This window comes from Taeniopygia guttata, chromosome 35 (genome assembly GCF_048771995.1).
Source record: "Taeniopygia guttata chromosome 35, bTaeGut7.mat, whole genome shotgun sequence".
Lineage (NCBI taxonomy): Eukaryota > Metazoa > Chordata > Aves > Passeriformes > Estrildidae > Taeniopygia > Taeniopygia guttata.
In genome coordinates, this window is record NC_133060.1 from 1,982,755 (window position 1) to 1,997,389 (window position 14,635).

A 14,635-nucleotide genomic window follows, 5' to 3' on the forward strand; every position below is an offset into this window, starting at 1 on the left:
GATTTTTGGCAAAAAAATGGGAATTTGGGGGCACAGGAAGAGCCTCTGCGCCATCTGCGGGGACAGGAGCTCGGGTGAGCCGGGTTTGGGGCGAAAAAATGGGATTTTGGGCAAAAAATGGGAAAAAAAGTGATTTTTGGGCAAAAAAATTGAGATTTTGGGGGGAAAAAACTGGGATTTTTGGCAAAAAAATGGGGATTTGGGGGTACAGGAAGCGCCTCTGCGCCATCTGTTGGGACAGGAGCTCGGGTGAGGGGAATTTGGGGTGAAAAAACAGGATTTTGGGAAAAAAATGGGAAAAAATGGTAAAAATGAGAAAAAAATGGGATTTTGGCCAAAAAATGGGGATTTTTGGCAAAAAAAATGGGAATTTGGGGGCACAGGAAGCGCCTCTGCGCCATCTGCGGGGACAGGAGCTCGGGTGAGCCGGGTTTGGGGTGAAAAAACGGGATTTTGGGCAAAAATGGGGAAAAAAAAAAGTGATTTTTAGGCAAAAATGAGATTTTTTGGGGAAAAATGGAGATTTTTTTGGGGGAAAATGGGAATTTGGGGGCACAGGAAGCGCCTCTGCGCCATCTGCGGGGACAGGAGCTCGGGTGAGCCAGGTTTGGGGTGAAAAAACGGGATTTTGGGCAAAAAATGGGAAAAAATTGTCAAAAACTGAAAAAATGGGCAAAAAATTGGGATTTTTGGCAAAAAAAGTGGGGATTTGGGGGCACAGGAAGCGCCTCAGCGCCATCTGCGGGGACAGGAGCTCGGGTGAGGGGAATTTGGGGCGAAAAAAATGGGATTTTGGGCAAAAATGGGAAAAAATGGTAAAAAATGGGAAAAAAATTGGGAAAAATGGACAAAAAATGGGGAAAATTGGGAAAAAATGGGCAAAAAAAGGAAAATTGGGGGCCAAAAATCAGATTTATGGGAAAAATTGGAGGAAAAATGGGATTTTTGGGGGAATTTTGGGGAAAAATGGGAATTCGGGTGGGGAAAAGCCCCTTTGGGTGATTCCTCCATTTTGAGCTGAATTTTTGGGACTTTTGAGTTGATTTTTTGGGATTTTTGAGCTGATTTTTTTTGATTTTTAAGCCTATATTTTGAGATTTTTGAGAATATTTTTTCGGATTTTTGAGCTGATTTTTTGGGATTTTGAAGCTGATATTTTGGGAATTATGAGCTGATTTTTTTGGAATTCTGAGCTGATTTTTTGGGATTTTTGAGCTGATTTTTTGGGAATTTTGAGCCAAAAGTTTGGGATTTTTGAGCCGAATTCTTGGGAATTTTGAGCTGATATTTTGGGATTTTTGAGACGATTTTTTGGGGATTTTTGAGACGATTTTTTGGGGATTTTGAGCTGATTTTTTGGGATTTTTGAGCCGATTTTTTGGGATTTTATCCGAAATTCCCTGAAAATTCCCATTTCCAGGCAAACATTCCAAATTCTCACGTTTGCGGGTTGCAGGGGCTTCTCCAAGGCCACTTTGGGTTGATTTTGGTCAATCTTGGGTCGATTTTCGCCGTTTCTGGGCTGATTTTCTCTGTTTTGGGGCCGATTTTTGCCGTTTTTGCGCCGATTTTTTGGGATTTCTCTCCCAAATTCCCTGAAAATTCCCATTTTTTAGGGAAACACTACGGAGTCTCATCTGTGAGGGCTCCAAGGGCTTCTCCAAGGGCACTTTGGGTTGATTTTGGTCAATCTTGGGTCAATTTTCGCCATTTCTGGGCCGATTTTCGCCATTTTCGCACTGATTTTTTGGGATTTTTCTCTCAAATTCCCTGAAAATTCCCATTTTTAAGTTTTTTTTTAGGGAAGCACTACGGAGTGTCCAGCTGCGAGGGCTGCAAGGTCTTCTCCAAGGCCACTTTGGGTTGATTTTGGTCAGATTTTACTCATTTCTGGGCTGATTTTTGCCGGTTTTGGGCCAGTTTTCTCCATTTTTGCACCGATTTTTTGGGATTTTTCTCCCAAATTCCCTGAAAATTCCCACTTTTAGGGAAACATTCCGGAATCTCAGCTGTGAGGGATGCAAGGTCTTCTTCAAGGCCACTTTGGGTTGATTTTGGTCAATCTTGGGTCGATTTTCGCCATTTTTGTGCCGATTTTCACCGTTTTCGCGCCGATTTTTTGGGATTTTTCTTCCAAATCCCCTGAAAATTCCCATTTTTAAATTTTTTTTTAGGGAAGCACTACGGGGTGCCCAGCTGCGAGGGCTGCAAGGGCTTCTTCAAGGGCTCTTTGGGTCAATCCTGGTCGATCTTGGGTCGATTTTTGTCATTTCTGGGTCGATTTTTTGCAGATTTTTTCCATTTTTGGGCCGATTTTTGTGCCAATTTTTTGGATTTTTCTCCCAAATTCCATAAAAATTCCCATTTTTAGGGAAGCACTACGGAGTCTCCAGCTGCGAGGGCTGCAGGGGCTTCTTCAAGGGCACTTTGGGTCGATTTTGGTCAATCTTGGGTCGATTTTCGCCATTTCTGGGCCGATTTTTGCCGTTTTTGGGACGATTTTTTTGGATTTTCTCCCAAATTCCCTGAAAATTCCCAATTCCAGGGAAACATTCCCAAATCTCATCTGTGAGGGCTGCAGGGGCTTCTCCAAGGCCACTTTGGGTTGATTTTGGTTGGATTTTTGTCGTTTCTGGGCTGATTTTTGCCATTTTTGGGCCGATTTTTTGGGATTTTTCTCCCAAATTCCATAAAAATTCCCATTTTTTAGGGAAGCACTACGGAGTCTCTTCTGTGAGGGCTGCAAGGTCTTCTCCAAGGCCACTTTGGGTTGATTTTGGTTGGATTTTTGCCGTTTTTGTGCCAATTTTCGCCGTTTTTGGGCCGATTTTCTCCATTTTTGGGCCGATTTTCTCCGTTTTCGCGCCGATTTTTCGGGATTTTTCTCCCAAATTCCCTGAAAATTCCCATTTTTAATTTTTTTTGGGAAGCACTACAGAATCTCATCTGCGAGGGCTGCAAGGGCTTCTTCAAGGGCACTTTGGGTTGATTTTGGTCAATCTTGGGTCAATTTTTGCTGTTTCTGGGCCAATTTTCGTCATTTTTGTGCTGATTTTCAACGTTTTCGTGCCGATTTTTTGGGATTTTTCTCCCAAATTCCATAAAAATTCCCATTTCCAGGCAAACATTCCAAAGTCTCATCACTGGGGGTTGCAAGGGCTTCTTCAAGGCCACTTTGTGTTGATTTTGGTCGGATTTTTGCCGTTTCTGGGCCGATTTTCCCCATTTTTGGGCCGATTTTCGTGCCGATTTTTGGGGATTTTTCTCCCAAAATCCCTGAAAATTCCCATTTTTTAATTTTTTCAGGGAAGCACTACGGGGTGTCCAGCTGCGAGGGCTGCAAGGGCTTCTTCAAGGGCTCTTTGGGTCGATTTTGGTCAATCTTGGGTCGATTTTCGCCATTTTTGGGCCGATTTTCGCTGGTTTTGGGCCAATTTTCACCATTTTCGGGCCGATTTTTTGCCGATTTTTTGGGATTTTTCTCCCAAATTCCCTGAAAATTCCCATTTTTAGGGAAGCACTACGGAGTCTCATCTGTGAGGGCTGCAAGGGCTTCTCCAAGGGCTCTTTGGGTCAATCCCGGTCGATCTTGGGTCGATTTTCGCCATTTTTGGGCCGATTTTCGCCATTTCTGGGCCGATTTTCACCGTTTTTGCGTCGATTTTTTGGGATTTTTCTCCCAAATTCCATAAAAATTCCCATTTCCAGGCAAATAATCCAAAGTCTCACCTTTGGGGGCTGCAGGGGCTTCTTCAAGGGCACTTTGGGTTGATTTTGGTCAATCTTGGGTCGATTTTCGCCGTTTCTGGGCCGATTTTCGCCATTTTTGGGCCGATTTTCGCCATTTTTGGGCCGATTTTTTGGGATTTTTCTCCCAAATTCCCAGAAAATTCCCAATTCCAGGGAAACATTCCCAAATCTCATCTGTGAGGGCTGCAAGGGCTTCTCCAAGGCCACTTTGGGTTGATTTTGGTCAATCTTGGGTCGATTTTCGCCATTTCTGGGCCGATTTTCGCCGTTTCTGGGCCGATTTTTGCCATTTTTGCGCCGATTTTTTTGGGATTTTTCTCCCAAATTCCATAAAAATTCCCATTTTTTAGGGAAGCACTACGGGGTCTCCAGCTGCGAGGGCTGCAAGGGCTTCTTCAAGCGCACGATCCGCAAGGACCTGACCTACACGTGCCGCGACAACCGCGAGTGCGTCGTGGACAAGCGGCAGCGCAACCGCTGCCAGTACTGCCGCTACCAGAAGTGCCTGGCCACCGGCATGAAGCGCGAGGGTGAGACTGGGGGGGACTGGGATTAACTGGGAGGGACTGGGAGGGGGGTTTGGGTGAAAAAACGGGGAAAAATGGGCGAAAAACGGCGAAAAACGGGGGAAAAAAGGGCGAAAAACGGGCGAAAACCGGGGGAAAAATCAGCAAAAGTTGGCGGTTTCGGGGTGAAATTGGAGGAAATCGAGATTTGGGGAGACTGGGAGAGACTGGGAGGGACTGGGACTAACTGGGAGAGGGGTTTGGGGCGAAAAAACAGGGGGAAAAGGGGGAAAAATGGAAAAAAATTGGCAAAAATTGGTAGTTTTGGGGCGAAATTGGTGGGGAATGGGCATTGGGGATACTGGGATGGACTGGGATGGACTGGGACAAACTGGGAGGTACTGGGACATACTGGGACAGACTGGGAGAGGGGTTTGGGGCGAAAAAATGGGGGAAAAAGGGGGAAAAACGGGCAAAAACGAGCGAAAAACGGGGGAGAAGTCGGCAAAAATTGGTGGTTTTGGGGTGAAAATAGTAAGGAAATGATGGGAGATGGGGATTTGGGGATACTGGGAGGGACTGGGATGGACTGGGAGGGACTGGGACAAACTGGGAGGGGGTCTGGGCGAAAAAATGGGGGGAAAAGGGGAAAAATGGGAAAAAATCGGCAAAAATTGGCGGGTTTGGGGTGAAAATAGCAAGGAAATGGTTGGAGATGGGGATTTGGGGAGACTGGGAGGGAACTGGGATGGACTGGGAGGGACTGGGACAGACTGGGACAAACTGGGATGAACTGGGACAAACTGGGAGAGGGGTTCGGGGAGAAAAAATGGGGAAAAATGGGCGAAAAACGGGGGAAAAATCGGCAAAAGTTGGCCGTTTTGTGGGGAAATTGGTGGGAAATGGGGATTGGGAATACCGGGAGGGACTGGGAGGGACTGGGAGGGACTGGGGCAGACTGGGAGAGACTGTGAGGGACTGTGAGGGACTGGGAGAGGGTTCGGGGAGAAAAAATGGGGGAAAAAGGGAAAAAATGGGGAAAAAAGGGCGAAAAACGGGGGAAAAATCGGCAAAAATTGGCAAAAATTGGTGGTTTTGGGGTGAAATTGGTGGGGAATGGGGATTGGGGAGACTGGGAGGGACTGGGAGGGACTGGGAGAGACTGGGGCAGACTGGGAGGGACTGGGACAAACTGGGATGAACTGGGAGGGACTGGGAGAGGGGTTTGGGTGAAAAAATGGGGAAAAAAGGGGGAAAATTGGGAAAAAATCAGCAAAAATTGGCAAAAATTGGTGGTTTTGGGGTGAAATTGGTGGGAAATGGGGATTGGGGAGACTGGGATAAACTGGGAGGGACTGGGATGGACTGGGATTAACTGGGAGAGGGGTTTGGGGCGAAAAAATGGGGAAAAAAGGGTGAAAAATGGGGAAAAACAGGCGAAAAACTGTGAAAAACGGGCGAAAAACGGGGGAAAAATCGGTAAAAATTGGCGGGTTTGGGGTGAAATTGGTGGGGAATGGGGATTGGGGATACTGGGAGGGGTTAAAGGGGAACTGGGATGGACTGGGAGGGACTGGGACAGACTGGGATGGACTGGGAGGGACTGGGAGAGGGGTTTGGGGTGAAAAAATGGGGGGAAAACGGTGAAAAACGGGGGGAAATCGGCAAAAATTGGCGGTTTTGGGGTGAAAATAGCAAGGAAATGGTTGGAAATGGGGATTTGGGGAGACTGGGAGGGAACTGGGAGGGGACTAGGAGAGGGGTTTGGGTGAAAAAACGGGGAAAAAAGGGTGAAAAATGGGCAAAAACGGGGGGAAAGTTGGCAAAAGTTGGTGGCTTTGGGGTGAAATTGGTGGGAAATGGGGATTGGGAAGAGTGGGATAAACTGGGACAAACTGGGAGGGACTGGGAGGGACTGGGACAAACTGGGAGAGGGGTTTGGGGCGAGAAAACGGGGAAAAGGGGGAAAAATTGGGGAAAATTGGCAAAAATTGGCGGTTTTGGGGTGAAAATAGCAAGGAAATTGGTGGGGAATGGAGATTGGGGAGACTGGGAGGGAACTGGGACAGACTGGGATGGATTGGGACAGACTGGGACAGACTGGGACAGACTGGGAGGGACTGGGACGAACTGGGATGGACTGGGACAAACTAGGAGAGGGGTTTGAGGCAAAAAAATGGGGAAAAAAGGGGCAAAAGTGGGCAAAAATTGGCAAAAATTGGTGGTTTTGGGGTGAAATTGGTGGGAAATGGGGATTGGGGAGAGTGGGAGGGAACTGGGATGGACTGGGAGGGACTGGGACAAACTGGGATGAACTGGGACAAACTGGGAGGGACTGGGAGAGGGGTTTGGGGCAAAAAAATGGGGAAAAAAGGGTGAAGATCGGGAAAAAACGGCAAAAAATTGGCGGTTTTGGGGTAAAATTGGTGGGGAATGGGGATGGGAGAGACTGGGAGGGAACTGGGATGGACTGGGAGGGACTGGGACAAACTGGGAGAGGGGTTCAGGGTGAAAAAATGGGGAAAAAGGGGAAAAACGGGGGGAAACTGGGAAAAACTGGGGAAAAATAGGCAAAAATTTCCCCGTTTCTTCGCCATTTTTTCACCAATTTTCCCCATTTTTTCACCGATTTTCCCCATTTTTTCACCGATTTTCCCATTTTTTCACCGTTTTCCCCCATTTCTTTGCCGTTTGTTCACCAATTTTCCCCGTTTTTTCACTGATTTTCCCCATTTTTTCACCGATTTTCGCCGTTTTTTCACCATTTTATCCCATTTTTCTCCATTTTTTCTCAATTTTCCCCCACTTTACCTCAGTTCCCCTATTTTTTCCCCATTTTTTTCCCCATTTTTCCTCCATTTTCCCCCCATTTTTCGACATTTCTTCACCATTTTTCGCCCATTTTCTGCCCGTTTTTTCACCGATTTTCGCCCTTTTTTCACCATTTTATCCCATTTTTCTCCCATTTTTGTCAATTTTCCCCCATTTTACCTCATTTTCCTCATTTTCCCCCCATTTTCCCCAGTTTCCCCCCATTTTTCGCCATTTCTTCACTCTTTTAACCTGATTTTCGCCGTTTCTTCGCCATTTCTTCACAATTTTTTCGCCATTTATCTCCCTTTTTTCGCATTTTTTTCCCATTTCCCCCCATTTTTTGCCCATTTTTTCACCATTTTTCACCATTTCTTTGCCCTTTTCCGACTGATTTTCACCAGTTCTTCGCTGTTTTTTCACCAATTTTTGCCATTTTTTTCACCGTTTTCCCCAATTTTTCCTGCATTTTTCTCAATTTTTCTCCATTTCACCCCATTTCTCTTTATTTTCCACCCATCTTTTCCCCATTTTCCCCCCATTTTCCACCCATTTTTTCACCATTTTTTTCACCGTTTTTCACCATTTCCCCCCATTTTTACCCATTTTTTCTGCATTTTTCTCAATTTTTTCTCCATTTTATCCCATTTTTCTTTATTTTCTGCCCATCTTTTCCCCATTTTCCCCCCATTTTTTGCCCATTTTTTCACCGATTTTTCCCATTTTTTCACCAATTTTCCCCATTTTTTCACCGATTTTCACCGTTTGTTCACCAATTTTCCCCGTTTTTTCACTGTTTTTCACCGTTTTTTCACCATTTTTCCCCGTTTTTTCACCGATTTTTCCCATTTTTTCACCATTTTTCCCCGTTTCTTCGCCATTTGTTCACCAATTTTCCCCGTTTTTTCCCCGATTTTCCCCATTTTTTCCCCGATTTTCACCGTTTTTTCACCGATTTTCCCCATTTTTTCACCGATATTTCCCATTTTTTCACCGATTTTCCCCATTTTTTCACCGTTTTTCCCCGTTTTTTCACCGATTTTTCCCTTTTTTTCACCGATATTTCCCATTTTTTCACCGATTTTCCCCATTTTTTCACCGTTTTTCCCCGTTTTTTCACCGATTTTTCCCTTTTTTTCACCGTTTTCCCCCGTTTCTTCGCCGTTTTTTCACCGATTTTCCCCATTTTTTCACCGATTTTCCCCATTTTTTCACCGATTTTCCCCATTTTTTCACCGATTTTTCCCATTTTTTCCCGTTTCTTCGCCGTTTTTCCCCATTTCTTTGCCATTTTTTCACCGTTTTTCCCCATTTTTTCACCGATTTTTCCCATTTTTTCCCTGTTTCTTCGCCGTTTTTCCCCATTTCTTCGCCGTTTTCTCACCTATTTTCGCCATTTTTTCACTGTTTTATCCCATTTTTTCACCGATTTTTCCCATTTTTTCACCGTTTCTTCGCCGTTTTTCCCCATTTCTTTGCCATTTTTTCACCGATTTTTGCCGTTTTTTCACCGTTTTTCCCATTTTCCCCACTTTTCCCCCCTTTTCCCCGCAGCGGTGCAGGAGGAGCGGCAGCGGGGCAAGGACAAAGACGCCGACGGCGATTTCGGGGCGGCCCCGAATTTGGGGGCTCCCATCCCAAAAATTCCTTTTTTTCCCCATTTTTTCCCTGGTTTTTCTGCATTTTTTCTCAATTTTTGTCCATTTCACCCCATTTTTCTTTATTTTCTTTTCCCCATTTTCCCCCCATTTTCCGCCCATTTTTTCCCTGTTTCTTTGCCATTTTTTCACCGATTTTTGCCGTTTTTTCACCGTTTCTCCCCATTTTTCCCCATTTTTTCCGCATTTTTCTCAATTTTTGTCCATTTCACCCCATTTTCCTTTATTTTCTGCCCATCTTTTCCCCATTTTCCCCCCATTTTTCGCCCATTTTTTCACTGTTTTTGCCCCATTTTTTGCCCATTTTGTCACCGTTTCTTCGCCATTTTTTCACCGATTTTTGCTGTTTTTTCCCTGATTTTCCCCATTTTTTCACCATTTGTCCCCGTTTTTTCACCGATTTTTCCCATTTTTTTCACTGTTTTTCCCCGTTTCTTCGCTGTTTGTTCACCAATTTTCCCCGTTTTTTCACCGATTTTCCCCATTTTTTCACCGATTTTCGCCGTTTCTTCCCCCTTTTTCCCATTTTTCACCGTTTTTCCCATTTTTCCCCGTTTTTCCCCCATTTTCCCCGCAGCGGTGCAGGAGGAGCGGCAGCGGGGGAAGGACAAAGACGCCGACGGCGACTTCTGGGCGGCCCCGAATTTGGGGGCTCCCATCCCAAAAATTCCTTTTTTTCCCCATTTTTTCCCTGGTTTTTCTATTTTTTTTTTCACATTTTTCCCCTCATTTCTCCCTGTTTTTCACCATTTCTTCACTGTTTTTTCACCAATTTTCTCAATTTTTTCACCATTTTATTCCATTTTTCTCCCATTTTTTCTCAATTTTCCCCCATTTTACCTCATTTTCCCCCCATTTTTCCCCTGGTTTCCCCCCATTTTTCGCCATTTCTTCGCTCTTTTTCTCCTGATTTTTGCCGTTTCTTTGCTGTTTTTTCACCAATTTTTGCCATTTTTCCCCATTTTTCCCCATTTTTCCCATTTTTTCTGCATTTTTCTCAATTTTTATCCATTTCACCCCATTTTCCTTTATTTTCCACCCATATTTTCCCCATTTCCCCCCCATTTTTCACCCATTTTTTTCACCGTTTTCCCCCATTTCTTTGCCATTTTTTTCACCGTTTTTCACCGTTTTTTCACCGTTTTTCACCATTTTCCCCCATTTTTTCCCCATTTTTTCTGCATTTTTCTCAATTTTTCTCCATTTCCCCCCATTTCCCCCCATTTTTCGCCCATTTTTTCACCGATTTTCCCCATTTTTTCACCGATTTTTCCCATTTTTTCACCGTTTTTTCCCATTTTTTCACCGTTTTTCCCATTTTTCCCGTTTTTCCCCCATTTTCCCCGCAGCGGTGCAGGAGGAGCGGCAGCGGGGCAAGGACAAAGACGCCGACGGCGATTTCGGGGCGGCCCCGAATTTGGGGGCTCCCATCCCAAAAATTCCTTTTTTTCCCCATTTTTTCCCTGGTTTTTCTGCATTTTTTCTCAATTTTTGTCCATTTCACCCCATTTTTCTTTATTTTCTTTTCCCCATTTTCCCCCCATTTTCCGCCCATTTTTTCCCCGTTTCTTCGCCATTTTTCCACCGATTTTCACCGTTTTTTCACCGATTTTTCCCATTTTTTCACCATTTTATCCCATTTTTCTCCCTTATTTTCTCAATATTCCCCCATTTTACCTCATTTTCCCCAATTTCCCCCATTTTCCCCCCATTTTCCGCCAGTTTTTGCCATTTCTTCACCATTTTTGACCCATTTTTCGCCCATTTTTTTCACCGATTTTCGCCATTTTTTCACGTATTTTCTCAATTTTTCTCCATTTTATCCCATTTTCCCCCACTTTACCTCAGTTCCCCCATTTTTTCCCCATTTTTTCCCCATTTTTCCCCCATTTTCCCCCCATTTTTCGCCCATTTCTTCACCATTTTTCGCCCATTTTTTGCCCATTTTTTCACCGATTTTCGACGTTTTTTCACCAATTTTCTCAATTTTTTCACCATTTTATTCCATTTTTCTCCCATTTTTTCTCAATTTTCCCCCATTTTACCTCATTTTCCCCCCATTTTTCCCCTGGTTTCCCCCCATTTTTCGCCATGTCTTTGCCCTTTTCCCCTCGATTTTTGCCGTTTCTTCGCCGTTTCTTCACTGATTTTCTCCATTTTTTCACCGTTTTCCCCCATTTTCCCCGATTTTTTCACATTTTTTTCTGCTTTTTTCTGAATTTTTATCAATTTTAACCATTTTTTCTTTATTTTCAGCCCATCTTTTCCCCATTTTCCCCCCATTTTTTACCCATTTTTTCACCGTTTTCCCCCATTTCTTTGCCATTTTTTTCACCGTTTTTCACCGTTTTTTCACCGTTTTTCACCATTTTCCCTCATTTTTTCCCATTTTTTCTGCATTTTTCTCAATTTTTCTCCATTTCCCCCCATTTCCCCCCATTTTTCGCCCATTTTTTCCCCGTTTCTTCGCCATTTTTCCACCGATTTTCGCCGTTTTTTCACCGATTTTCGCCGTTTTTTCACCGATTTTCCCCATTTTTTCACCGTTTTTTCACCATTTTTCCCATTTTTCCCGTTTTTCCCCCATTTTCCCCGCAGCGGTGCAGGAGGAGCGGCAGCGGGGCAAGGACAAAGACGCCGACGGCGATTTCGGCGCCGCCCCCAACGAGGAGATGCCGGTGGAGAAACTTCTGGAAGCCGAACTCGCCGTCGAGCCCAAGAGCGACGACGGCGCCGGCGGAGCCTCCGTGAGTCTCACCCGAATTTGGGGTGATTTCCAACGATTTTGGGCAATTTGGGAAAAGGGACAAACCCCCAGGTGGAAACGGCGAAATCACAGAAATCCCCGGAGAAATCGGCGGAAATTTCGGCAAAATAGGGAAAAATTTTGACCCAAAAGGTGAAAATTTACTCTGAAATTCTCATAATTCCACCAAAATTTTGGAAAATTTCCACAAAATCTTAAAAAATGACACAAAATTCCACCGAAATCCTCGAAAATTTCTCTAAGAGTCAAAAATTTCCCCAAAATTCCAGCAAAATCCTCCAAAGTTTCTCCAAAATCCACAAAATGTCCCCAAAATCTTGGAAATTTACCCAAAATCCTCAAAAAATTCTCAAAAATTCCTCAAATTCCTCAAAAATTCCCCAAAATCCTCAAAAATTTCTCACAAATTCCCCAAAATCCTCAGTTTCCCCAAAATATTTGAAAATGTCTCAAAAATTCCCCAAAATTCCACCAAAATCCTCAAAAATGTCTCCAAAATCCCCAAAAATTCCTCAGAATTCCACCAAAATCCTCAAAAGTTTGCCCATAAGATTTGAAAATTTCCCGAAAATCCCCAAAAATTCCCCCCAAAAATACTCAAAAGTTCCTCAAATTCCTCAAAAATTTCCCCAAAATCCTCAGAATTCCACCAAAATCCTCAAAAGTTTCCCCAAAATATTTGAAAATGTCACAAAAATTCCCCAAAATTCCAGCAAAATCCTCAAAAGTTTCTCCAAAATCCACAAAATGTCCCCAAAATCTTGGAAATTTCCCCAAAATCCTCAAAAATTTCTCCAAAATCCTCAGAATTCCACCAAAATCATCAAAAATTTCCCCAAAATCCACAAAATGTCCCCAAAAGTTTGGAAAATTTCCACAAAATCTTTAAAAAAATGCCACAAAATTCCACCGAAATCCTTGAAAATTTCTCCAAGAGTCAAAAATTTCCCCAAAATCCTCAAAAATGTCTCCAAAATTCTCAGAATTCCACCAAAATCCTCAAAAATTTCTCTAAGAGTCAAAAGTTCTTCAAATTCCTCAAAAATGTCCCCAAAATTCCGCCAAAATCATCAAAAGGTTCCCCAAAATCCACAAAAAATCTACAAAATTTTGGAAAATTTCCACAAAATCTTTTAAAAATCTGTAGAATTCCATCAAAGTCCTCAAAAATTTCCTCAAAATCCTGAAAAATTTCCCCAAAATCCTCAGAATTCCACCAAAATCCTCAAAAGTTTCCCCAAAATATTTGGAAATGTCACCAAAATTCCCCAAAATTCCACTGAAATCCTCGAAAGATTCTCCAAAATCATCAAAATGTCCCCAAAATTTTGGAAAATTTCCACAAAATCCCCAAAAATTCCCCCCAAAAATCCTCAAAATTTTTCAAATTCCACAAAAATTTCCCCAAAATACTCAGAATTCCACCAAAATCCTCAAAAGTTTCCCCAAAATATTTGAAAATGTTGCAAAAATTCCCCAAAATTCCACCAAAATCCTCAAAAATTCCCCAGAATTCCACTGAAATCCTCAAAAGTTTTCTCCAAAATTTTGGAAAATTTCCACAAAATCCTTAAAAATTCTGTAGAATTCCATCAAAATCCTCAAAAATTTCCTCAAATTCCTCCAAAATTTTGGGAATTTTCCCTCCAAACTTCCCCATTTTTGGGTTGATTTTCCCCATTTTTTGCTCGATTTTCCCCATTTTTTCACCGATTCCCGCCGGGTTTTTTCCAGGATTTCTCCGTTCGGGAATTCTGGGCTGGGTTGGGAATTTGGGAATCTCGGGGGTGGGGTCTCAATTTATCCCAAAATTTTGTATTTTCCCTCCCAATTTCACCCCTTTCAACACCGATTTTTGGGTCGATTTTCGGGTCGATTTTCCCCATTTTTCGCTCGATTTTCCCCATTTTTTCACCAATTCCCGCCGGGTTTTTTCCAGGATTTTTCCCTTTGGGAATTCTGAGCTGGGTTGGGAATTTGGGAATCTCGGGGGTGGGATATCAATTTATCCCAAAATTTCTATTTTCCCCTCCCAATTTCACCCCTTTCAAGACCGATTTTTGAGTCGATTTTCGGGTCGATTTTCCCCATTTTTTGACCGATTTTCCCCATTTTTTCACCGATTCCCGCCGGGTTTTTTCCAGGATTTTTCCCTTTGGGAATTCTGGGCTGGGTTGGGAGTTTCGGAATCTCAGGGGGTGGAGTCTCAATTTACCCCAAAATTCGGATTTTTCCCTCCCAATTTCATCCCTTTCAACACCAATTTTTGGGTCGATTTTCCCCATTTTTTGTCCATTTCCCACCAGGATTTTTCCCTTTGGGAATTCCGGGCTGGGTTGGGAATTTGGGAATGTTGGGGGTGGGGTCTCAATTTATCCCAAAATTTGGATTTTTCCCTCTGAATTTCATTGATTCCAGCATCGATTTTTGTGTCGATTTTCCCCATTTTTGGGCCGTTTTTCCCCATTTTTTGTCCATTTTCCACTGTTTTTTTCCCAGGATTTGTCCCCTTGGGAATTCTGGGCTGGGTTGGGAATTTGGGAATCTCGGGGGGGGGGTCTCAATTCATCCCAAAATTTGGATTTTTCCCTCCCAATTTCATTGATTCCAACACCGATTTTTGGGTCGATTTTCCCCATTTTTGGGCCGTTTTTCCCCATTTTTCACTCGATTTTCCCCATTTTTTCACCGATTCCCACCGGGTTTTTTCCAGGATTTCTCCCTCTGGGAATTCTGGGCTGGGTTGGGAATTTGGGAATCTCAGGAGAGGGGTCTCAATTTATCCCAAAATTTTGGATTTTCCCTCCCAATTTCACCCATTCCAACACCGATTTTTGAGTCGATTTTCGGGTCGATTTTCCCCATTTTTGGGCCGATTTTCCCCATTTTTTTGTCCATTTCCCACCGGGATTTTTCCCTTTGGGAATTCTGGGCTGGGTTGGGAATTTGGGAATCTCGGGGGGGTCTCAATTTATCCCAAAATTTGGATTTTCCCTCCGAATTTTCCGATTTTTGGGTCGATTTTTGGGTCGATTTTCCCCATTTTTCGCTCGATTTTCCCCATTTTTTCACCGATTCCCGACGGGTTTTTTCCAGGATTTTTCCCTCTGGGAATTCTGGGCTGGGTTGGGAATTTGGGAATC

At 43.5% G+C, this 14,635-nt stretch overlaps 1 protein-coding gene across 1 annotated transcript in view; it reads left to right on the top strand.

Annotated features, from left to right (window-relative positions):
• RXRB (retinoid X receptor beta) overlaps nt 1-14,635 on the top strand; it is a 44,583-nt gene that overhangs the window by 9,824 nt on the left and 20,124 nt on the right. Inside the window, 2 exon segments of the mRNA XM_072921131.1 lie at nt 4,101-4,280; nt 11,324-11,472. Of these exon segments, the coding sequence (XP_072777232.1) occupies nt 4,101-4,280; nt 11,324-11,472 (329 nt within the window).